The sequence below is a fragment of the Lipomyces tetrasporus genome (genome assembly GCF_029532465.1).
Source record: "Lipomyces tetrasporus strain NRRL Y-64009 chromosome Unknown POJ06scaffold_8, whole genome shotgun sequence".
NCBI classification, from domain to species: Eukaryota; Fungi; Ascomycota; class Lipomycetes; order Lipomycetales; family Lipomycetaceae; genus Lipomyces; species Lipomyces tetrasporus.
In genome coordinates this window covers 949,918-972,239 of record NW_026611603.1, presented here as the reverse complement: position 1 = coordinate 972,239, position 22,322 = coordinate 949,918, and the positions used below count along the sequence as shown (strand labels likewise).

Below are 22,322 nucleotides of genomic sequence, written 5' to 3'. Positions count from 1 at the left end.
GCTTGCCTGACTGGGAGGTAGGCGCGGAGGAATTCCCCGAATAGAGTAATTTGCCCTACGGAACTTGCAAGGAACTTTGTGGCAAAATGTGTCTAATGATACTCGTACAATTCAGGTCTTGGATAAGCGCAGGCAGCCGCCGCGGCGATAGGTATTGATCGCGTGTCATATTATCTAGCCAGTTCACTACTGGCGCTTAACTTATTATTATTTCCACAATTTACTGCCCACGACTGGCACTGTTTGCAACAAATCGCGACTATTCTGGCTAAATTTGAGGAATTTACAGTGACGGTTTCGAAGCGGGAGCCGCAGATTAGTCTGGCAATACCTATATATTATGAGTTGCAAGACATGCTGGACGATGCTGCTTCGCGGCAAGAGGAGTTCTCTGGTCTTGATCTAGATGTTGCTCAAGCTGTGTCAGCTGGCCTAAAAAAAATAAGAAATATTATACTTTCATGGATGCGCAGGACGCGTTTTGCATTGCCTTAGTGCTTGATCCGCGATTTAAAGCACGGCTGCTTGAGAAGGAACTGGGTGCAGAAACTGCTGGTAATATTGTTAACATCTTAAAGGATGCCCTTCACAGCGATTACCCCTTGAGCGCGGAAAATCTGTTTACTTCTGGAGAATCGGCCGTGGTTGGCCACAGTATTGAAGCGCGGGTGTTGCAAAAGGTGCAACCGCACACCGGAAACTTGTCGGATATTGAACATTACTTCAACAGCGCGGTCGTGGTGGTAAATGAGTCAGTGACTACTGGGCTGTTCGACTGGTGGAGGATGCACCGAATCGAGTTCCCGCGGATGGCAGCCGCGGCTAGAGACTATCTAGCCATTCCTTCGTCAGAAGTTGCAGTTGAGAGGCTGTTCAATACCGGAAGGGATTTGCTGGACCTACGCAGACACTCCCTAAGTGCGGACACCATGAGGAAGCTTGTTCTGTTAAGGGATATGTACGGCAACGAGGAAGGTCTTTAATGTATTTCTTACATTGTTATATTTTATATGTGTGAAGCTTGATTTGTTGAGGAATATGTGGCAACGAAGAAGGTATTTAATGTATTCTTAAATCATTGTAGCTTATATGTGCGAATATTGCGAATAATATATTTTTATTCGCATTCGCATTCGTAAGCATGAGACATCCAAATATTCGCATTCGAATTGCGTATATTCGTCATTCGTGTGCAACCCTACCAGGGAACTTCATATTAAGCTTTTCGAAATTTAATCTGCTCGTTTCGTGTGTCTCTCTCAAAGCTATGTTAGCACAAATAGCACACATCCATCCTCCTGTAAATAATTGAGCGCGATATCTGATCTCAATATCACTGCGTAGACAGCCTAGATTGGTTTTGGGGACGCATGTAGAAGTACGGCTTTGGGGCTTTTCTCATTGTTTGGTCGGCTCCTGATCGGGAACCTCCCAGAGCTTCTCCATACGGTCTCTTGAATTGGGCCAAGAACTTTTTCTTATTCGAGATGAAGGAACATCTATCCCGTTGAATTCTCGGATTGAACTTGCATTGTTCTCCCGATGCCCAATGCAGTACCTTAAGAAGTTCCATCGCTTCTTCATCATCCTCTTCAGTGCAATCCGTATTTTCGGTTGGTAGAAGCTCCAGTGACGCCAATTCCTCTGCATACGTCAGTGAGTGGGTTTCTATTGCGATGTTAAATGTTATGTGAGCAAGTGGAAGTTGATAACAATGAAGGGGTTTGTGGCGATCCGTTGATCTTCTTGATCATCCGGTCCCAAGGGAATTAAGAGGTCTTTAAATATACAAGAATTTGCACTCTAGAAATAGCCTTTCTGTGACCCAAATTTGAACGTCACCGATGATTGATCATTTGACAATTCATGTCATAACTGCTGATCTTTAACTAGTAATGATTTTCAATTACTTCAGCAGGTGATGTTACCACGCAATGTATCGGGTAACGATAATCAATCATCAAACTCTTGCTGACGTCAGTCAAAAAAGAAATGGAGTCTCATGTCCAAGAGCGCATTATCATGAGACCTTGATAGTAACTGTATTATCCCATCGTTCTGCAGAATTTGTCTCGGTCATTGTTTATGATGGTGCGGCTCAAGTGTGGTTCAAAGTAAACCGTTCAATAGGCTTCATAACTCGTGCTTTCTCACGAGTCTCTTCAAGGTTTAGCCGCAGGCCATCAGCAAAGCTTCGATCGTCAGATCTGTCTTTGCAGTGCCGAGTTATACTCTGGTCTCGCAGAGTGTTACTTTCCTTATGTGCACCTATATTACTCTATTGAGTATATAGTTGATATTTCAACAGGTTTCGTCATCAGTGCAGTCGCTCAATTCAACGCCCCAACTGATAGTATCTCGTCCACTAAGTTCATGCTCACTGAACTGGACTAGCGGCCAACGCTCCTGAAATAGCTCAGGATTAGATGCCGGTGGTGGTCGGATGATGAACTTCCCATTCTGTGAGAGTTCACATCGAATACTATATGGACAAGAAAGCTTGTGGCTTATGCCAATATATTTTAGAATATCAACTATGCCGGAGAACAGGTTTAAAACCTGCCTTTTATACAATTCTCCGGCGGACAACTCACTTCCGCAATTACAAATCGAAATTATTAATCAATCAATAAACCAAAGCGCAATGACAATCAATAATTACAAATTAACCAAAAGAACCGAAGGTAAAACTATTCTTCAGCCGATACCCGTAGCCGGGAGGACGCGCCTTATGAAGCGCGCGTCTGCTCGGTGGTGAGCTGACATCATCATGCTCGAGCCACTCCGACCTTCCGGACCATCGGCAGTGCGGCTCACCACGAGACCCTCAGGAGACGACTTCTGACCATTCTCATCAGCGTGCGGCGTCGAATAGAAAGATACTAAAATGCTTGCAGATATATCTCGAATTTAACACAAACGGTGGGCAACTGCACACCCATTTGTCCTTGTCGGTATGGTAAATATCGACGCGTTTGAGTATTGTGCTGTCACCGACCGCCGCGGCACACTGTCGCCATAATTTGCACAAAGCCTTTATAACTGCTTGGCTTCTCGCGTCCCGACTGGATTTGCAGGGGCAGATGAAATGCGCGAGCTGACGAGACCTGTAATTATGATGTAGCAAAGTACATCGAGCCGCGGCTTAAGGAAACGCGAGGCGTAATCCTTTTTAAGGATGCGCCAATGACTTTCAAGTCGCATCGTCGTTCGTGAAATAGGAATTGTGGTATTGGAGCCTGGTCTCCCACACAGACCAATACCTCTATATTCCGGCCTGTACCAATTATTCCAAAAATATCTGAACAACTTCGGTTGACCTATGGACTTACAATAGTCAAGCATTTCTCTTACGGAAGATGCGTGAATATCTTCGTATGTTTCAAAAATAAGACTTTGTGGGACAGTCGTATTGTCGTAAACAAATTTAGGCAAGATGGGATGTCGTAAAAGATGCCTCTTTATCATGGAGCGTATATTTCCTGCTTGTTCTGAAGTACACAGTTTGGTATGTCCTTTTGACAGGATCCAATCTGACTATTCAGAAAGGAAACGGAGATAATGCGGCAATGCAGATAATCGGATGGAGCTCCTGGCGTTTTCAATCGAATCGAAGCCTTTAGGACTTTGCTTACCGCTGAGGTGCTGATGGACGGCCCGCAGGCTGTGCCACAGACATAGATTGTGTCTATAAGCCGGATTGTCAACCGAGATCCCCGCTTGCCCTTTCCTGGACACCACGAGTATAGGATAGAGGTAGGGAGACTAGGTCGTGCTCGGTCAGGACGCAGTAGAGTTCATATCCATGTCTATTCGTGCCAAATGTTGAGTCTATAAGTATTTCAGTCATCTTAGCTCTATTATAATTAGCCCTATCAGTGAAACAAGGAGTCGTGAATGCCAACGATACCCCTGGCTCTTGAAGCCCTTCGATTAATTGGAAGCCACTGTGCTCCCCACTAGAAGTTGCGCAGATTTGAAGTCATCCGTCCTGTCTCGTTCCATTCCCTCTTTGTTAGCGAAAGCCGTACATTATAGACTTGCTGCCTAGTAATAGTATGCAAGTCTGTCTTTGCAAACTGAGGACTATTGGCCAATTGGATTAAGTTTTGATATATTTGTCGTGGAGGAAAAAGTTGCTGGGCTTTGATATACTGTTGAATTTCTTCGGTGATGCGAAATTTCGGCGTTTCAGCGTGGCACTTATGATCGTAGATAATAGTCGCCGACAGATTAGATTTCGAAAAGCTTATGTGAAGCTCCCCATGACAATCAAAGAATTCTTTCGCGGCTGCGCCCGATGTTGCGTTGGCAAAAGTAGAGGAAGGGAAAGGACCGATTGCATACTTGTATGCCGCTGAACGCTTGAAGGGTCTCGCACCCCCGTCCTGCGTTCATTCGAACAAGAACAAGTCAAACTGAAGCGTGGCCCGTCCACTCTTTCGTTGCACCGTCGCAAATGAAAGTAGTAGCCAGGGCAGTCAAAAAGGTCATTTCTAAAACACTTTATAGCTCGTTTCTGTAAATTTTTGTCATTATTTTGAGCGCAACTGGCCTCAGAGGCATCATTCTCGATGACAAAGCAATCTGCGAGGGTTGCTCTGAATCTCACAGAGTGGGCATCAGGATCAAAGATATGGCCATCACGTTGCTCCATAAAGAACGCGATAATCTCAATAAATTCATCATGGTTCTCGAACTGCTCGTCAAGGTCAAAAGAACTACGTCTTTTTGCTCGAATGGACTTTCCCTTCTCCCTTCCCTCTGATGCTTTTGTTAGAGCGCATTCATCCCGCTTCAAAAACATCTTTAAATCATCAACATACTCGCATTGTCCCGACATCTTTTGCATGTCTTTGCAGGTCGACCATCGGCGGTAATGAACATTTTTGAAGGTCCTGAAATGTCTCGCAACACACTAACGTGCCGCAAGACGCGCACTTTTGGGAGCAGTTTGAATCATGTAGAGCAAATCCAGAGTGTTCCATATTTAATAGTTGCAGCTTGGAGCCAGTTAGCAAATGCAAGTACGGCCCAAGATAGAGATATATACATCACGACAGCTTTGTCATATATCTTCCCGTCTTTTCCGAGGAGTTTCTTTTGATGATGCTCGCGCGCGCGCTTCTCAGTCTCGGTTCTTATATGTGGTTGAGTGGAATACATGGTGGGAGGCCTGAATTCGACAGGTAAAGCACTCTTGGGTGGTGGGAAGTTTTGAATCAGGTATGTCTCAAGGTTTTATTGTTCAGGGGAGAGAAATTTACAGAGCAAAGGATCTTTTGGCAGACGTAGCGAAGGCTTAAATATTCCAGTTACATACTCCAGCCTCGGGGACAGCATATTTAATGGAAGCGGCTTGATACTTTGTTCGAATTTGACCTGGTACGTTTCCGTAAATACCTAACAAATGGTATATATCAACGTGCCAACCTTCCAGCGCCTCTGGTGAGTCTAGAACGACTATATAATGCTTGTTTATAGATTATTGGGAAATTTGAGGACAGGAGGTTGTCAGGACTTGACGCCTGACTTGGCGTGCGTGGACTGCCCTTGAGTGTCTGCCGCCGTTCGTATCCTTGGCTTGGGTTATTGAGGCTTTGCCTTGCCCTTTTTGTGGCTCTCTCTCTTGTTCTTGGCTTTGTTTGTCTTTTGTCCTTGTTGTGTTCCGGCCCAGGGTATACATAGGGGCGCGCAGATCCCCGAGTTGTAAACATAATCAAAGATTCTAAAACATTTCCATTGTGTTTACCAACCGAAGGAACAAGTTCTTACAAAGGTCGGTTGTGTTCAACACTGTTTCTAATTCGCGGGGCGAGAAGAATTGTTGGCAAAGAGTGTCGGAATTAGGATACTGAAATGAAAATCTACGCGTAGAACAAACACATGAAGGTTGCAAAAGCGCCGCGTTGTTGCAGGGTTGATTGGATAGCTCAGGTCAACCTTCACGTGTTCTATGTGATTGCGATGAAGGATTGCGATTACTCGCTAACCGTCCGAGCATACTACATATGGAACCCCCCGCCATCTAATTATTAGCTCACTCTTTCCTCCTTGTTCTCTCATATCTCCTTAGAGTAAGATGCGTCGTTTTGAGAGAATATATGAGTTTGTGGAACCTGTCGAGGAGTACCGTCTAGGAGGCTACCATCCAGTACATCTCCATGACCTTTTCAATCAGAGATATGAGGTGGTCGCAAAGTTGGGGTATGGCGAATTCTCGACGGTGTGGCTTGCAAGAGACCGAAAGTGGGTGTCACCCCTTGTAATCGGTTGCTCTGACACTTAAATAGACTTACAACGCTCATAATTTGAAGGCTCCGACGGCATGTGGCGCTAAAGATTCTTAAAGCAGATGCCTCAAACCAGAGCAACGAGCTTTCTGTTCTACACCATCTATCAGTTCCAGGTCTTGAACATCCCGGCCAGAGACATGTCATGCAACTGTTGGACCATTTTGAACATCATGGCCCGAATGGCACCCACATTTGTCTTATATTGCCAATGATGATGTCGGATGGCTGGGAGATGACTATTCAAGGAGAGCCACGACAAGCGAGTTATGTTCGGACTATCTCTACACAAATACTATTGGGATTGGACTTCCTTCATAAACGAGGCATCATTCATAGTGGTATGGTCATGTGTCGAAGCAAATATTTCAGATAATAGGCTACTGACATATTTATAGACTTGCAGCCGGCTAATATCTTGTTTTCAGTCAACGGTACTGAGTTGAGTGACATATCTCTGAACCCTCCTGAATATAGTCCTGTCAATTGGCTTCAAGGCGTTGATGTTGATGACAGTGCCCCCAAATATTTGATAACCTCACAAAGACGTCGAGGGATGCTGGATAATGCAGACTCTTCTACGCTCTTGGTTAAGATTGGCGATATGGGTGGAGGTAGTGTTACTTTTTGCTGGCATCCAAATTTTCATTACTGACCACTGAACATCGCAATAGCCATTTGGAACGGACAGTCTGATCAGCGCCCAGTAACACCAACTGGTCTCCGCGCACCCGAGTTGATTCATGGAGACCCCTGGGACGCTAGTATAGACATTTGGATATTGGGATGTTTAGTATGATTCCCGCTAAAAATTAGCTAGTTAAACAAACTAATCTTTATATGAAGATATTTGAATTGGCCACAAATGAACCGCTATTTCCTGTGGAGACCTTTGGTCTAAATCGTGAACAGATTGATGACGTACACGAAAAGCTCTTACACCACATCGACGACGATAATTATTTCACCGTCTATCTAAGTGAGAGGTTGCCATCTGACTTCGGCAATAAAAACATACGGCAGTTTGCGTCATTTCTTTTGTCGATGCTGCGACGACTTCCTCAAGAACGAAAGACAACCACTGACTTGCTCAGTCATGGCTTCCTTCAGACGGAGTGAGGGTTAGGCATTCGATCGCTACTACCGGGACTGTCGAATTTACTCCTGTGCAACCAACCGATAACCTTACGCCATTCGATTTTAATAGAATTGATGATTCCAAGGCGATATTTCGCTTTCGTTTATCTAAGCAGCAAATACTTATTATCCTGCCTTACCTACTCGACGATGGAGAGGTCACGCGAAATGTATCGAGCATTTATAAGCAATGGTCAGTGATGGTTAGTAGCTGTTGCAATTAAACACCTGGTTGTCGGAGATAATGAAAAATCCTGTTAAATTCAAGTTGGCGCTTCATTCGTTCGAGGTTGGAGCTAGTCTAGAATAGGAATAGCGTCGCTACCTAAAAAGGAATCTGGACAACCTTAACGATTCCTTAACGCAAGTGAATTCTGGCATGACATTGCTTGCCTGAGCAGCCTGACTGGAACGTAGGTGCGGATGAGTTCCAGAATGGGGTAATTGCCCTACGGAACTTTCGAAGAGTTTAACTCTGTAGCAAAATGTCTCTAGTTAATGATGCTCGTAAAATTCGGGTCTTGGGTAAGCGCAGGCAGCAGCCGCAGCGATAGAAATCCATGATGTCACGTGTGTATTGATCGCGTGTCACATTCTTTAGCCAGTTCACTATTAATTATTTAAATATGCGGTCACATGCCAGGGCTGGGCACGCGCTTGGTAGTTTAATAGTCAGCCGCTGGGCCGGAGCCGGATATTGCCGTGTCTAAATTAAATCCCGAGTCATGCCGACGCATCGATGACAATATGCATGTCTGAGAGACACAATCGAAAGGCGTTTACTAGGACGACGAACGAAGAATTCCCACTACCCAGTCTTGTACGGCGACTCATTTCATTTATTCGTCACACAAATCCATCACATTCGTAACCCATTACATTAACCCAAACTGTGAATAATTCGCAAAAAAAATCCAATAAATACATCAATCAAACACTAGTGAACCTTGATCGGACCGTGCTTCTGCTGGTATCCCTTCATGAGATGGCTGAGATCACCGACCGGCAGCAAAAACGGGAAATCGACGGCCACGAGCATGAGGACAATAAATATATAAAACCCTATTAGACCGCACGTGAGCAGGCAGCCGCCGCCGGCCTTGACAATGTTCTGGCCCAGTAGGTACTGGCCGTCTGCAATCGTAAAGTAGGCAATCGTGAGGCACAGGAACGTGGCCTCGAGACAGACAAACAGTAAAAAGAACGCGACGTTTGTGCGCAAAGAGCAGATGAGCAGGACCATGACGAGGATGCACCAAAACGTGAGATAGAACCCGAACGAAGCCTGGAATCCTCTTGTGGTCAGGCCGAGGACCTGGGAATCGCCTGTCGGTGAGTAGGCGCCGACCGAGTTGAACGCCGGAATCAGAGTGCCGGCCAGCGACAGCCAAAAGCCGCCAAAGCTGCAAAACACGACAAACGAAAAAGTGTTGCCGAGGAAGAACTCAAAGATTCCAGAGATCACGAGCAGGAGACCGCCAATAAACACGTACGCGCCGGTCGAGGCAGCACCAAACTGGCCGGACCCGCGGAGGCCCATGAGATCGCAGCCGAGTGGACAGGCGCAGACGGCGTGGGATATAATGGCGAGCGGTGTCGGATTGGCAAAAGTCTGGCGCAGGTTGCCCTTGACGGCTTTTTCTGGAGACAGGTACAGCTTCTCAAACAATTCGGGCGACATGGTGATGGACTGGGCCGTGCGAATGCGACTAAGAGCCTCGTGGCGCGAGTTGAAGGATCCGTCTTCTTTGTTGCGAGCGGCCTCGACGTCATAGTCGTCGCCTGGATTGTTGATTGTGGCCGATTCGCCGTTGCCGCCGCCGCGGCTGGTGTCCTCGAGCGGCACGGAGTCTTTAGTGTTGTCAGTCATTGATATTTGCGGTATATAGAAAAATAAAAGCAAACCAGGGAAGTCGTGGATTGGAGTAGACTATATAATGTTGGCAAGGTCGCCAATGATCTGCGCAACGAGCGGGGATTCTACAAGGAAGATCTCGGAGTGATTGATTCCCGACGACCTAGTTAGTGAGTGAGTGAATGTGGACGTGGGTAATTCCTTGTCTTTGACGGCGGGGCAGCGACACTATTTCCGTCATATGATGCAAGTCCAACCCGCTCCCGTCGCAAGATCGTCAATTGAATTCCACTCTTACTCTTTGTCTTTTACTGCAATACCACTTTGCATTCTATCTACTGCCTGCTGCCCACCAACCACAACCTCGGCTGACGGGAAGTGTGTGCAAATGCGGGGATCGATGCCGTGAGTCCGGCGATGCGGCAACCCCAATGCCCGTTGTGGCCGTGCATTAATAGTGTGCACTTTGTTTGCTCTGCGATTTTCGCAAACGTTGCTGACAACACTACTGGTCAGCCAAACCCAGAGGGCAATTAGACGTTTAGGCACCAACTGTGGCGCCAAAGTCCGGAGAGCGCCGCACCGTCCGTTGAGCCTCTGGTTGGTCTCGATCTGGATTTAATTAATCTCTTCATCCTTGTCCGTTGTGCCGGTGAGTAAGTTATAAAAGTTGTAACCATATTGTAGGATTATGCAGAAGCCATTTTGTATGGTAGTATTATTGGTGATGCTTCACATTATTGATATTGGCACGAATTAGCAGTTGCCGATTGCAGCCGTCGCGGGCTGTCGCGGGCTGTCGCAGGCAACGTCGGTCGGCGCATACGCTTCGTTCCCCTCACGAGCACATGTCCTTCACCCGTTATCCGACTCGTATCCGACTCGGATCGTCTCTATTAGGCCAATCGCGAACATCGCCAATCCCATACACAACCGATTATATACATCGCTGGTCTGTTATCGATCTGATCTCGGCCTGCCAACGAAGAACTTGTTCCCGCATATGATAAACACATCGGATAATTTTCTATTCTATACACTGACACCGCACACCGTCTCGAAGACTCGTCAATCGTCGTCGTTGTCGCCGTCGTCCGGTGGTGGCACGGCCTGGACCAAAATCTCCTTGCCCTTTTCAAACGTGATCTTGTACTTGCCAATCCCCCCAACCAGATCCTTCGCAACCAGCTCCCTTGTTCGCCCCAGACTCTCGATCTGCGACACCCGGTCCAGCGTGTCTTCGAGTAGCTTGTCGAACCCTGGCGTCGCCGCAATCTGCCGGAACGCCTCCATCATGGCCGTCGAGTCCGCGCGGACCATCGAGTTCGAGTCGATCGTGAAGATGTTCAAATTGTCGTACTTCTGGATATAGTCTGCCCGGGTCATGACCTGAGTAAATATAGTGAGCAATTTTGTGAAGAGTTGATATACGAAGGGAGGCTCAATTTGGCCCGAAATTTAGTACCTGACGCGCCCGCCACAGCGGCAGCGACGGCAAGACGTGGTCGTCGTCCGCCGCCGGCTCGCCGTGTTCGGTCCGGTATGCCTTGTCCATGTCCACCAGCTCCTTCATGAGCAACATGGCCGACCCAGAAAACTTGCCGCTTTCCTGCTCCCAGTTAGCACCCCGCTCACGTCTTGCCTCTGTCGTGTCTGGCATACCATCACATCGTCGTCCATGTCCATCCCCAGCAGCCCGCACTGGTTCAAGAACCAGGTCCGCTCGTTGTCGACAATCGACCGCGCGAGGCAGAGCATGTCCCTGTGCTGGGCCACCCGGTTGAGAAACTGCGGCCGCCCGCCGACAATGTCGTACACCTTGTTGCAAACCTCGGTCGTTAATGCCGGCTCGTCGCCAAAGTACTTGCGCCGCCACATCCGCAGCGACTCGACTGACTTTTCCCGACTCAGGTCGTGGACCGTAACAACGTCCAGGCGCGTGCCCAACCGCTTGAACCGCTCGTACACCCAGTAGTCGTCGCTGTTGAAAATCATCGTCACCAGCCCCGACGCGGCAAAGCTCTCGGCCCGCTGCTGCAGCAGCTCGACCAGGTTCTCGCCGTCCGCGTCGTCCCGCAGCAAATGGGTCGAGTTGACAATCAGCACCAGCGGTTGGCCTGTCTTCTTGACCTCGTACAGTGCGACCTCTTCGAGCTTGTCGAACGCGCGCTCGATATCCAGCAGCGCCGTCGTGTCCCGCGGGCCCCTGATCGAAAACAGCGACCCGATGTAGTCCTCGTGGTAGTCGTAGTTGATCGCCTTGCCGAGCCGGATCCGCACAATCTCAGGGTCGGCATGAGCCTCGAACATGGCACAGTGCAGCGCCGACACCCGCCGCATGGCCTCGAGCAGCATCGACGTCTTGCCCGTGCCCTTCTCGCCGATCATCAAGTAGTACCTTCCCAGACCCTTGCCGGAAACGGCCCGGTTGATCACGTCCTGCTCGTCCCGCATGACCCACTCGACCTCGCCCTCGCCCGTGCGTGACCACATCGCGAGGTCGAGGCTCGGGTCGCCCTTCTCGAACGCGCGCCGGATCTTCGCCACCACCCGGTGCTGGTAGTACTCGTGGTACATGTAGCCGGATATACCAAGGATCGCGATCGATGCAAACGTGATCGCCGCCGACTCGAACACTTTGAACGCGGTCTGGTTGAATTTCGGCGACTGCGACTTTGCCTCATCGACGTCGTCGTTTTGCGGCACGATCGAGTCAGTCACGATCGTTCGGCCCAGGAACCGTGTCGGTGGTCGGCCAACCAGTCGGGACCAGCCACGCAGGCGAATCAAGTCAAGTCGTCGCATTACCGTAGCAGATGTCGAAAAGAAGCACGACCAGTTCGTGTGCACCATCGCCGCCAGGTCTCGAGAACGCCAGTGACAAAGGAGGGCGGAGCCGAAAAGTTTATTACAATACGAAATACGCATAATTGCATAGCCGCATTCCGAGAACTTTATCGAGCTTATGACTAGCGCGAAATAGGCTTAGCATGTTTATGGGCACGGCAAGCTAGTCCGCTCCATAGCTGAATGGGGTGTGATCTTTTACGGATCTAGAATTAATGATGGCGGTTAGTTGCTACCCGGCATGTACGCGTTCTGTTCCACTATGAGCAACAATCATTCTTCTCTAATGCACCCAGACCAGCACGCTATTTAGCTCCAAAGCTTCAGATAGTAGATGGCAGGATCCTGAATAACACTGGATCCAGACTCCGCCTGATTTGTTCAACAGACCAAAGTCAACCCCAACACTACTTCATCACGAAAGTCAATGCTTGGTAAGCTCAAGTAGCCGACAGCTAGTCTCTTATACGTGTAACCTTCTGTGCGGCTAAGACCAATAAAAATGATCCGACGATACTGCCGCTAACCACCAATGGTTGCCGACATCGTCAGTTGTCGGCAACGAACAACCGCATCCAAAATGGCAATAATCGTCCGCCTGTTCTTGATGCGTACAACCGGCATCATGCCAGGCAGGCAGTTTGTGACAGTACTTCTGGCTTTTGCCACCAACTGATCTGCTGGGTGGCAGTATAATGCTAAGCATCGCGAGTTTGCGAGTATAGTTTGACTGCATCAGAGACGGCTGGAAACCTCCCATGGTGCTTACACACAGCAAGAACATTTCTGATAGATTATTCGCGGGACTCTTACCACTCCATGGAATCAGAAATTGAGCGTACCCACCTGCAGAGGTATAGATGGTTTCAGCTTGGGAGACGGCATAGACCTAACGTGACCCAGCTCGCCCGGCATGGATATGATATACGACTCACAGGGTCATACGCTGTATCTATCTACCACAAGATGCGACGCGGGCAACGAGCCGTGCGGCTATGTGTGGACTCAATTGGTAAAGAAGCTGAATAGCTTGCCGCCCTTCCGCACCAACGTTCGTTCAGCATCTCTACAACTACAACCCTACGTCCCGTGCAGGACGTTCGCCTCTTCCCGATAATACGACCGAATGTTCATCCTTGCACCACTGTTCGAAGCAATGTGTCTCTAATAAAGTCATTGTTCGTTGCAGCTTATATTGAGCACTACTGCCAGTATTGTTCTGCACTCTACAGATGCGATGAGCTGGAATTGCGGGGATTTAGACTTTGCGAAGCGTCCGACGAATCGCAGCGCGAGCTGCCATCGTTGACGGCAACTCCCCCTTCCTTTTAGCAAAGACCTATATCTGAAATATGCGTTAAATTCATGCACACGACTTTCATTTGAGAAATACAAGCTTGCTCCAAATTTGCTGAGAGCTTCCAAATTTTCGGGGCATCATCGGAATAATCCGGACAAACGACAGATTGGTCGGGAGTCGCTCTTCTACTGGACCGACTTACCCTACCACGTGGTACCACGCGTTTCTATAGCGGACACATACAAAATTCTCTGTAACTTCTCACCCTGTCCTTCGAGGGCGACCGACAATGTGAATTTTTTCTTTTTAGTCCTCGATATCGAACTGATTTAAGGGCATTGCACAAGCATTCGCAAACACAAAAGGAGTCGCATTGACGGATACAATTCCTTGTTGGCTCTAGAATTTTGATTTCTTTCAGTGTACATTTCTTTGGGCGCGCGAGTTCGGTGGTCCGCTTTTTTCATAATGTCCGCGGTGGCTCAAGGTACTACACTCTACAACTGGTGCTGATGATTAACTGGTGATCCTGGGATTGACGATGATAGATCATGTTGCTACAGACGAGACTGTTGCTTCGACTGAGGTTGAGGAGACCGAGGTCGGAACTTCCGAACAACCAGCTGATTGTGAGTTCATTCCAGTTATATTCACCACGATCCGGATATTAACATGTCTAGCCGCCTCTATTGAGATGCTCAGTTTGACTGTGAAGTTACCTCACGAACCATTCTCCATCAAGATTATGGTACGATTATTACTCTTAGGGTTGTTAGTTACGGACTAAGAAGTTAACATCTCACCCCAGGTTTCTGCGCACGAGACCTTCAACGACATCCGCCAGTCGATTCTGGATCTACCCTCCACGATTCAATACACCTGTTTTTCGCTATGGTTCAACGGTGCCAAGCTAAACGACTTCCTCGAGCTGCATTCTGTCGAAGGAATTCATGACGGCGCCACACTCGAACTCCGACAAGAAGCATACAACGACCGTGAGGCACGTGCACATGTCCTTAAAGTGCGAGATATCATTGGACTCGTGTCCACCAAGAACGACTTTATCGTAGGACTGAGCGCCGGTCTCTCCGCTTTGAGCACGATTGAGGAATCGGCGCAGGGTTACAAGCACAAAACATCCGAAAACCCGCATCCAATGTCAGATTTTGAACTGGAAGCGGGGCCCGTTCTGCACGAGCTGTTACCGCCCGCGGACCCAAGTCGACCTGCGTGTATAAAATCGCTCGGACTGTCGCATTGGCATCCGCCGCCTCCTAATCTGCGTTTGCGTGGGCATCTGTTGTATCTCCAAGTTCTCACGCTCGAGGGAGCCGTACATCACATCACTGCGGACATTTCGGGTTATTACACGTCGAATTCAAGTAACCAGAAATTTGATCCGTCGCCACGAAAGGGAGCCGGTAAGGCGTTCCATGCTCATTCCTTGCTCGTTCTCCTTCAGGAACTATCACCTCTGCTTAAAGAAGAACTGGTTGCATGGCAGACAGCACTCGGCAAGCGTGATCCTCTCACAGTCTACAGTCCCACGAACACTCTTCTCGCATCACCGTGGCTCGCCCGTCCCGCACCACCGCCGACAGCTGATATTTCCCGGTCTCAGGAACAACTGCTTTTAGGCGGCAGCGACAATCTCGACACTGTTCGCGACTGGAACGAGGATCTGCAGTCTACACGTGAAATGCCGCGCAGCAACATCCAGGAACGCATTCTCCGCGAGCGCTTGCTAAACAAGCTCTACTACGACTTTGCCGAGGCCGCAGCTAAAGGGGCAGTCCTCATCGCCCGTGACGAGGTGCCGGCGTTGAATCCTAACGAGGCAAGAGACGCTCAGATCTTCCTTTATAACGGCATTTTCTTCTCATTCGGCGCGGACGGCATCGGCACGTTTGCCAAGGAAGGTGGTGATCCGGCTGCTCGCAGTGCTGTGGGCAAGGATCTCGCTGGTGTACGCTTCGTTAATCAATTAGACTTCGAGGGCATCTGCCCACTCTGCACCGTCATCATCGACTACTGCGGCCGCAGAATCGTCGCCCAGTCTCCTGTCCCTGGTATTTTCCGCCAGCGGGAAGACGGATCGAATCAGATTGTGTACGGCGGCGTCGACAGTCGGGACGTAATTGCAAACGACAAATCGTTCGAGCCGATTTTCGAGAAAGTTGCCGAAAGCTTGCACTTGAAGCGGCACACGGTGTGGGATAAAGACGGTAAAGGCTGCGAGCTGGCTACATCGGTTGAGACTAAGGGTTTGGAAGGCACCGATGGCCGCAAGTATATTTTAGACTTGTATCGTATTACGCCATTAGATATTGAGTTCCTGGAGGAATTTGGCGACGCCGAGGTCGCCTACCCCCACAAGATGACCGTGCTCCGACCGGAGGCGGTCGAGGAGTGGTGGAAAGAGAAAGTGCGCGCGTGGATCGCTGAAGAGTCTGAGAAATTGAAGGCGGAGGGTAAGGAGGCCAAAATTGTGTACAAGGCTGACAAGCCGCCAGTGGAGGACGAGTCGGTGGAGAAGGAAGCAACCGAGCCCGCGCCCGAGACCGAGAAAACGGATGGCCCACCGACAGAAACTATTGAGATTTCAGGCTTCAAATACGCTCTCAACCCGGATGTTTTTGCTGGCCAGGCTCCAGTTACGGAAGAAGACAAGGCTGCGTACGCCGACGATGAGGCCGAAGTGCGTAACGTCTCAAAGTACATCACCGAGACGCTCATACCGAGCCTTCTCGCAGACCTTCGCGCTGGCACAGTTTCAATCCCACTAGACAGCGCACAGCTGACCAAGCTACTTCACAAGCGCGGTATCAACATGCGGTATCTCGGCAAGCTTGTGGCCGCTGTCAGTGAATCTGCTGCGGACAGACTAGGATCTTTCAAAGCCGTGCTGGTTCAAGAAATCATCGTGCGCGCGTCCAAGCACGTTATCAATGCAATCTTGAAACCGCTTCCCATTACAATCATCCCATTCGCGGTGGTCCAGGTCTTCAATTCTATACTCGGCACGAAGCTAAACGCGAACCCAACGGTCGAAATTGACGCGCATTTGGTTTCGTTGTACGCAGACGGACACGAGTTCGGATTCGTAAATTTGTCTGCGGGTGAGATTCAGAGACGGATTGCAGAGGAAGCGCAGAAGCGGTTCCGATACGCGCTGTCGGACGGTTGGGTAGACAAGATAAGGGTGGTGCAGATGTTCAGAGAATTAGCCATCAAGCTCGGGCTCCAGTGGCGTTTGAAGAACTACTTGTTTGAGAAGCCTTTCGAGGACACTGTCCCGGGTGACAAAACTGAGGAGATCAAGCAGACCAATGGAACGTCTAGTCCGAAGACTAATGGCAAGAGTTCTGGCAAACATAAGAAGCAGAACGGTCAAAAGCATGACGCTCTTTCTATCCCTCCGCCTGCTCCGACTACAACATTTTCTGTGGACGATTTGTTGAATATTATCCCCGTCATCAAGGATTCAGCAATGAAGGTGCGTTGTCTTCTTAACGGTTTAGTTGAACAGTGACTAAATAGGTTTCAGAGCCAATTGGCTGAGGAGGCCATCGAGGCGGGTCGTATTTCCATTATGCAGGGCCAGAAAGATCTCGGTGTCGAGCTGTTACTGGAATCTCTCTCACTCCATGAACAGGTTTACGGCATTATTCACCCAGAAGTGTCCCGCGCGTATAGCCAGTTGTCGATGATCTATAGTGGTTTAGAGGACAGACCAGCCGCGGCGGACTTCGCCCGCAAGGCAGTCGTTATTGCCGAACGAACGATAGGCTTGGATTCATCTGAGACTGTGTTAATGTATCTCAACCTCGCACTGTGCGAGCATTCGAACGGCAACTCGTACATTGCGCTAGCTTACATGCGCTACGCGTTTTCAATCTGGCGGATCATTACCGGTGACGGCCATCCCGACAGCGTTACGACGATGAACAACGCCGCGGTGATGCTGCAGTCTCTGCAAGAATATCACGACAGCCGGAAATGGTTCGAGGCATCGCTCGTTCTGTGCGAGAGCATCTTCGGTGAACACAGTATCAACGCTGCGACGGTCTATTTCCAGCTTGCCCAGGCCTTGGTGTTGACACAGGATTCACTCGGTGCGGTCAAGAAGATGCGTGACGCGTACACGATTTTCCTGAATGCGCTTGGACCGGAGGATAAAAATACGAAGGAATCCGAGGTGTGGCTGGAGCAGCTCACCCAGTCTGCTGTACAGCACGCGCGACAGGCTAAGGTGGTGCAGAACCGGAAGGCGCGCAAACTCGGTATTGTCGCGGGCGCCACGAATGCTGCTGTCGGGGGCACCAGACCAGTGGGTGCTGCAGCTACTGCAGCAACGGCTACGTCAAGTTCGGGGAAGAAGGGGGCAAGCGAAATATTGCCGTCATCGATCAATACAAAATCGATTGAGGAATTGGTCAAATTTATCGGCGGAAACAATTAATAACTTGCATTGGGCGAATTTGCATTCACGGTGAATTAAACATGCGAATAATTGCGATATTAGTCGTATGTACCTCTCCCCTTATCACTTTACCAACGATAAACTTAAGGATCGGATCAGCATAAACACCAAACGCAAGGGCTAGGTGACAGTTCAAAAAGCTTTCTTCTACTGTACCATATTAGAGCGGATTATTTATTTTGGGTTGATACATTTTTTCACGACGGTCGCTCTTGGAATCGATAGGCTAGAGATTGTAAGCCTGCAGATTCGATGTAAATATTGTCGAGATGGCTTTGTACATTTACTAGCTTTTGAAGTTTGAGTTAGATTATATGACACGAATCCATAATTATTATCTAGACTCATCGCAAGTACCTTTAAGGGGCAAAAAGCGTTCACGAACAACAAACAGAATTCTACCCGTGACTTAACACAGAAACCGAGAATGTACAATTATTTATCTCATACATAATTGATGCTACAACGCGCTGCTGAAGCAAAATCATCCCGAAGTCATGGTTATTTTGACAGTAACTATCCGGAAGGAGCTCAATATTTATACTGGGTATTTACGGCAATATTCTCAATCGGGTAGGTCCGAAGGGCCGGCAGAAGCCGAATCGGCAGTTCGGCAAATAAGGTTCAGGGCCGGAGCCAAATACGCTACCCCGAACCGCCGGAATCGGCTTACAAACGGAATTGGTTCCCAATACCGGCAGCGAGACTGAAGTACAGAAAAATGGGTTAAAATGTCTAGTGCCCTTCTCGGTCGTAGCTACAATAAAACATTGTCAAATTATGTCACTAGAGTGTGCATTGTACGCAATATAGCAACATTTTACCCGAATAGGCGAATAGTAGCTGCTTCCTGAATGCTCGCCGAAATACAGCGGACACTGTCGCGTCAGTCCGCCGCCATTCAACGTGAAGAAGACGGTGCGAGCATTGCGCAGAACACCGTCGTTGGGGCACCCGAGAGCCAAATACCATCGTCGAACAAAGAGAAGGGCGAACCTTCGGAACACGAGCGCGATCCGGAGGAAGCGAGCCAGAAGCAAAACCCGTTTGACGATGTACCCGACGGTGGATTCGTGGCGTGGCTACAAGTCTCTGGATCGTTCTTTATGTATTTCAACAGCTGGTGTGTTGCATTCTGTGTGCAGTTAACTAAAGGCATCGTACAACTAACGTGGGCAGGGGTCTAACGAATTCATTCGGCGCGTTCGAGAATTTCTACACAGTCAATGGTCTATCTCACAAGACCGCGAGCGATATTGCCTGGATCGGTTCCTTTCAGGCGTTTCTAGTCGTTCTCATCGGCGTCGTCACCGGCCCTGTATTTGACAGAGGCTACTGCAGGACACTCGTCGTTGTTGGCTCACTGATGGTCGTGTTCGGTCTGATGATGACGAGCCTGTGCACTGAGTACTGGCAAGTTATGTTGTCACAAGCAGTCGTCTGTGGCCTTGGTGAGGGCTGTCTGTTTATTCCCGGCATTGCGATTATTCCGCAATACTTTTCCAGCAAGCGAGCATTCGCTACCGGTGTCGCGGCGGCCGGGTCTTCAATGGGTGGAATCATATATCCAATCGTTTTCCACAAATTAGAGCCACGGCTTGGCTTTTCTTGGGCGACTCGCATCATTGCGTTCATTGTTCTCGGAACTCAAGCCTACGCTTTGGCTGTAATGCGCATTCGGTCGATGCCTAAGTTTAAGCGGTCGCTGTATGACCCAACCGCTATTGGCGATTTCAAGTTCATGGTCTTCACAATCGTTGTCTTTTTTGCTTTCGCTGGCGCATACGTACCATTTTACTATATTCAATCGTTTGCCGTGACTAGGAACATTTTCGACCAATACACCGCGTTCTACATGCTCTCAATCCTGAACGCGGCATCCGTCTTCGGCCGTATCCTGCCAAACTTTTTAGCGGACAAGATTGGTCCCATCAACGTCATGTTTCCCTTCACAATTTTCACCATGATCATGGCATTCGTGTGGGCCGCCATCAATAATGCCGGCGGCTGCATCGCCTTTGCCATTCTCTATGGTTTCTTCTCCGGCGCGTTTGTCTCATTGCCGCCGCCTGTCTTGACGACTCTGTGCCCAGACTTGCGGATGATCGGCACCAGAATGGGAATGTCCTTTGCAATATCGGGATTAGGCTTACTGATTGGCACGCCAATTGCTGGCGCATTGCTACAAACGCCCGCACAATATACAGCCACTGCCAGTTTCTGTGGTGGCTGCGTCGCTGTCGCGTCAGTCCTGATCGTTATAGTGAGAGTTGCAAAGTCTGGGGGCAGAATTGTGATTAAGGTATAGATTCATTAGCATAGTTTCGAGCATTTGGATGGCATTGAGCATTTGGCTGGTAGAACATGTGCATTTATTTAGGCTGGGTTAAGGTGTTACGATTTCCTATAGAATACGCACGAATCATTTGGCCGTTATGCATTAGCACTTGATGCCAAGTCATACATATGATTACAGGTTACTTCTCCTGGGTTTCCTTGGCCAAAAGCTTCTCCCACTCCGGCGTGTCGCTAGTGCCAAACACCTGCTTGCGCCACTCGCGTAGTCGTTTCTTCTTTGCGTACCGTTTGTGATCTTTCTGCTTCTTTTCCGGTTCGCGGTATGGCGCGAGTTTCTTCAGGCCGATGAATTCATTCAGCTGGCTATCGTCCGCGAGTAAAATATCGGCGGGGTCGAGATTAAAAGATTCGGGTGAGACCTCGCGATACCTGAAATTTGTCTCCGGCTCGTCCGCTACCACGTCTTCAAACGGAATAATCTCCGTCTCGACAAATTCCTCGACCTTTGCTTTCAGTTTCTTCTCGTCGATCTTCTTCTGCTGCTCTACCTTCTTCTTTTGCCGTTTCGAGATCTTCGGCTCGGATTCGTTGGAAAATCCAGGCACGATATCATTAATCTCGATATCGAAATCCCATTTCGGCTTTTTGTCCTTCCGATTGTAGAACTCGTCTCCAAACGCGAGCTTCATCTTCTCGTCCCATTCGTCTTCCTTGAAATCCGTCTCGAGGTCCCCAGGAGATATCTCAAGCTGCTCGTCATCGTGCAAACCAGCAATTTCCTTGATACGCTGCAGTTTGTTCATCACGTCTTTAGCCTTGAGTTGTTTGTACCGCGCCAATTCCGCCCGCTTTTGCTTCTTTGCTGCTTCCTTAGCGTCCTTCTCCAATCGTCGCGCACGTTGACGGGCCGTCTCTTCCTCCCGACGAACAGAGTGTGCGTTCACAACATCACGCCCGTACGAAACAATCTGGGCAGCCTCCTCGCCCGCCTCGAATCTGAAATTGTACTTTGTCTCAAACTGCTCCGCCTTCTCGTCATACTCGCTATCTTCATCGACCAGCTCCGGCAAATGTTCCGATTCAGCTGCCCTTTTCGGCTTCTTTGCACGCTTCGTAGTCGACGAAGAAAGCCATGCTTTTGACACCATGAATTTCTCGAGGAAAGAATCTGGATCTTCGGCCGGGTCCGGCAATTCGACTGGCTCGACTTCACGTACTGTGTCGGCCTTCTTGAGCGGAAATCCGTCATCTGAATCTTCGCTGTCGTCCGCGGCAGCGGAATGCATCTCTTTGACCAGTTGAGCGCGTTCCTGGTGGACTTTAATCGCGTAGGGCAGTTCGTCGTCTGCATTCGCGTCTGGTGCGTTGTCACCGAGCTCATTTAGCAGATTCATCCGGTGGTAGTCCCGTAGATATACCGGCTTGTCCTTTTTGGCTTTGTCATTCGTCGGCGTCTCAATGTCTTCGAAAAATCTGGCATCCGGGTTCTTAACGACGGCGGGATCGTTGCGGCGGAGCGCTTCGACGACTTCGATGATGCGCCGGTCGATGTCGTCGGTCAGGAGATCGGCTTCCTCGTCTTCTTCTTCGGACGTCGACGATTCTGCATCATCGTCGCCTAGCTCGCCGCGTTTGACTTTTTCTTGTACTTGTAATCCATTAGCTACTGCCTCCAACCACACGCATGAAATAGCTTACACCGCTGTAACTCCTCTCGCTCTTTATTATGATCGAACCGCTTCTTATACGCCTCATTGATAGTCAACGTGATTTCGTCGTCCTTCCCGTCGTCATCTTCGTCATCGTCGCTGAGCATGAACTTCTTTTTTTTAGAATCGGGTTCGGCAGCATCTTTGTTGGTTCCGTTCAGTGCGACAAAGTCGGCATCGACACTCTTCATTTCTTTCTTATTTTTCTTGTTCTTGCCCCTGCTCGCGTCCACCGCCTGGTCCACACCAGCACGATTTACAACCTCAACAAGAACCATCTCCTCCACTTCCCCAGCCGTCTCGTTTTCGTTCGCATCGTTATCGACTTCCCCGTGGTTAATCGCAACCGACTCCTCATTCTGTCTTTGCTCGCGGGCCCTTTTTGCCTTTGCGGACGACT

The 22,322-nt window shown here is 49.2% G+C and overlaps 8 protein-coding genes across 8 annotated transcripts; 3 read left to right on the top strand and 5 right to left on the bottom strand.

Annotated features, from left to right (window-relative positions):
* Positions 1-1,188: 1,188 nt before the first annotated feature.
* POJ06DRAFT_296615 (uncharacterized protein) lies at positions 1,189-2,080 on the bottom strand (the record flags this gene model as incomplete). Its single annotated transcript, XM_056190555.1, has 2 exons — positions 1,189-1,642; positions 2,030-2,080. 2 exons carry the CDS (start codon positions 2,078-2,080, stop codon positions 1,334-1,336), a joined length of 360 nt encoding a protein of 119 aa, XP_056042321.1. The 3' UTR covers positions 1,189-1,333.
* A 1,874-nt stretch (positions 2,081-3,954) lies between these two features.
* On the bottom strand, positions 3,955-4,996 carry POJ06DRAFT_258230 (uncharacterized protein). The gene is made up of 5 exons (XM_056188244.1): positions 4,830-4,996; positions 4,807-4,809; positions 4,348-4,764; positions 4,032-4,291; positions 3,955-4,010 (listed from the first exon to the last, which is right to left on the bottom strand). Exons 3-5 carry the CDS (start codon positions 4,655-4,657, stop codon positions 3,960-3,962), a joined length of 621 nt encoding a protein of 206 aa, XP_056042320.1. The 5' UTR covers positions 4,658-4,764; positions 4,807-4,809; positions 4,830-4,996; the 3' UTR covers positions 3,955-3,959.
* Positions 4,997-6,082: 1,086 nt separating this feature from the next.
* POJ06DRAFT_277268 (kinase-like domain-containing protein) lies at positions 6,083-7,893 on the top strand (the record flags this gene model as incomplete). Its single annotated transcript, XM_056189706.1, has 5 exons — positions 6,083-6,249; positions 6,318-6,634; positions 6,692-6,907; positions 6,968-7,086; positions 7,140-7,893. The coding sequence occupies 5 exons, from the start codon at positions 6,083-6,085 to the stop codon at positions 7,410-7,412; spliced, it is 1,092 nt and encodes a 363-aa protein (XP_056042319.1). The 3' UTR covers positions 7,413-7,893.
* Positions 7,894-8,120: 227 nt separating this feature from the next.
* On the bottom strand, positions 8,121-9,413 carry POJ06DRAFT_143726 (GPR1/FUN34/yaaH family-domain-containing protein). The gene has a single exon (XM_056184565.1). The coding sequence runs from the start codon at positions 9,298-9,300 to the stop codon at positions 8,368-8,370; it is 933 nt and encodes a 310-aa protein (XP_056042318.1). The 5' UTR covers positions 9,301-9,413; the 3' UTR covers positions 8,121-8,367.
* Positions 9,414-10,353: 940 nt separating this feature from the next.
* Positions 10,354-12,090, bottom strand: POJ06DRAFT_199521 (uncharacterized protein; the record flags this gene model as incomplete). Its single annotated transcript, XM_056185158.1, has 3 exons — positions 10,354-10,674; positions 10,751-10,894; positions 10,948-12,090. The coding sequence occupies 3 exons, from the start codon at positions 12,088-12,090 to the stop codon at positions 10,354-10,356; spliced, it is 1,608 nt and encodes a 535-aa protein (XP_056042317.1).
* A 1,626-nt stretch (positions 12,091-13,716) lies between these two features.
* POJ06DRAFT_143682 (clustered mitochondria-domain-containing protein) lies at positions 13,717-17,992 on the top strand. Its single transcript, XM_056184564.1, has 5 exons — positions 13,717-13,919; positions 13,981-14,061; positions 14,113-14,180; positions 14,241-16,928; positions 16,980-17,992. The coding sequence occupies exons 1-5, from the start codon at positions 13,901-13,903 to the stop codon at positions 17,892-17,894; spliced, it is 3,771 nt and encodes a 1,256-aa protein (XP_056042316.1). The 5' UTR covers positions 13,717-13,900; the 3' UTR covers positions 17,895-17,992.
* Positions 17,993-18,616: 624 nt separating this feature from the next.
* POJ06DRAFT_143648 (major facilitator superfamily domain-containing protein) lies at positions 18,617-20,308 on the top strand. Its single transcript, XM_056184563.1, has 2 exons — positions 18,617-19,038; positions 19,095-20,308. Exons 1-2 carry the CDS (start codon positions 18,770-18,772, stop codon positions 20,221-20,223), a joined length of 1,398 nt encoding a protein of 465 aa, XP_056042315.1. The 5' UTR covers positions 18,617-18,769; the 3' UTR covers positions 20,224-20,308.
* An 84-nt stretch (positions 20,309-20,392) lies between these two features.
* Positions 20,393-22,029, bottom strand: POJ06DRAFT_200326 (KRI1-like family C-terminal-domain-containing protein; the record flags this gene model as incomplete). The annotated part of the gene is made up of 2 exons (XM_056185187.1): positions 20,393-21,861; positions 21,912-22,029. 2 exons carry the CDS (start codon positions 22,027-22,029, stop codon positions 20,393-20,395), a joined length of 1,587 nt encoding a protein of 528 aa, XP_056042314.1.
* Between the last annotated feature and the right edge of the window lie 293 nt (positions 22,030-22,322).

Coding starts and splice junctions, on each gene's coding strand:
- POJ06DRAFT_258230 (XM_056188244.1), bottom strand. CDS start 4,657: ATGGAGCAACGTGATGGCCATATCTTTGATCCTGATGCCCACTCTGTG. Junction 4,292..4,347: donor AAGCGTTCAGCGGCATACAA/GTATGCAATCGG, acceptor CATCGGGCGCAG/CCGCGAAAGAATTCTTTGAT.
- POJ06DRAFT_143726 (XM_056184565.1), bottom strand. CDS start 9,300: ATGACTGACAACACTAAAGACTCCGTGCCGCTCGAGGACACCAGCCGC.
- POJ06DRAFT_143648 (XM_056184563.1), top strand. CDS start 18,770: ATGCTCGCCGAAATACAGCGGACACTGTCGCGTCAGTCCGCCGCCATT. Junction 19,039..19,094: donor TTTATGTATTTCAACAGCTG/GTGTGTTGCATT, acceptor TAACGTGGGCAG/GGGTCTAACGAATTCATTCG.
- POJ06DRAFT_143682 (XM_056184564.1), top strand. Junction 14,181..14,240: donor CATTCTCCATCAAGATTATG/GTACGATTATTA, acceptor ATCTCACCCCAG/GTTTCTGCGCACGAGACCTT. Junction 16,929..16,979: donor TCAAGGATTCAGCAATGAAG/GTGCGTTGTCTT, acceptor AATAGGTTTCAG/AGCCAATTGGCTGAGGAGGC.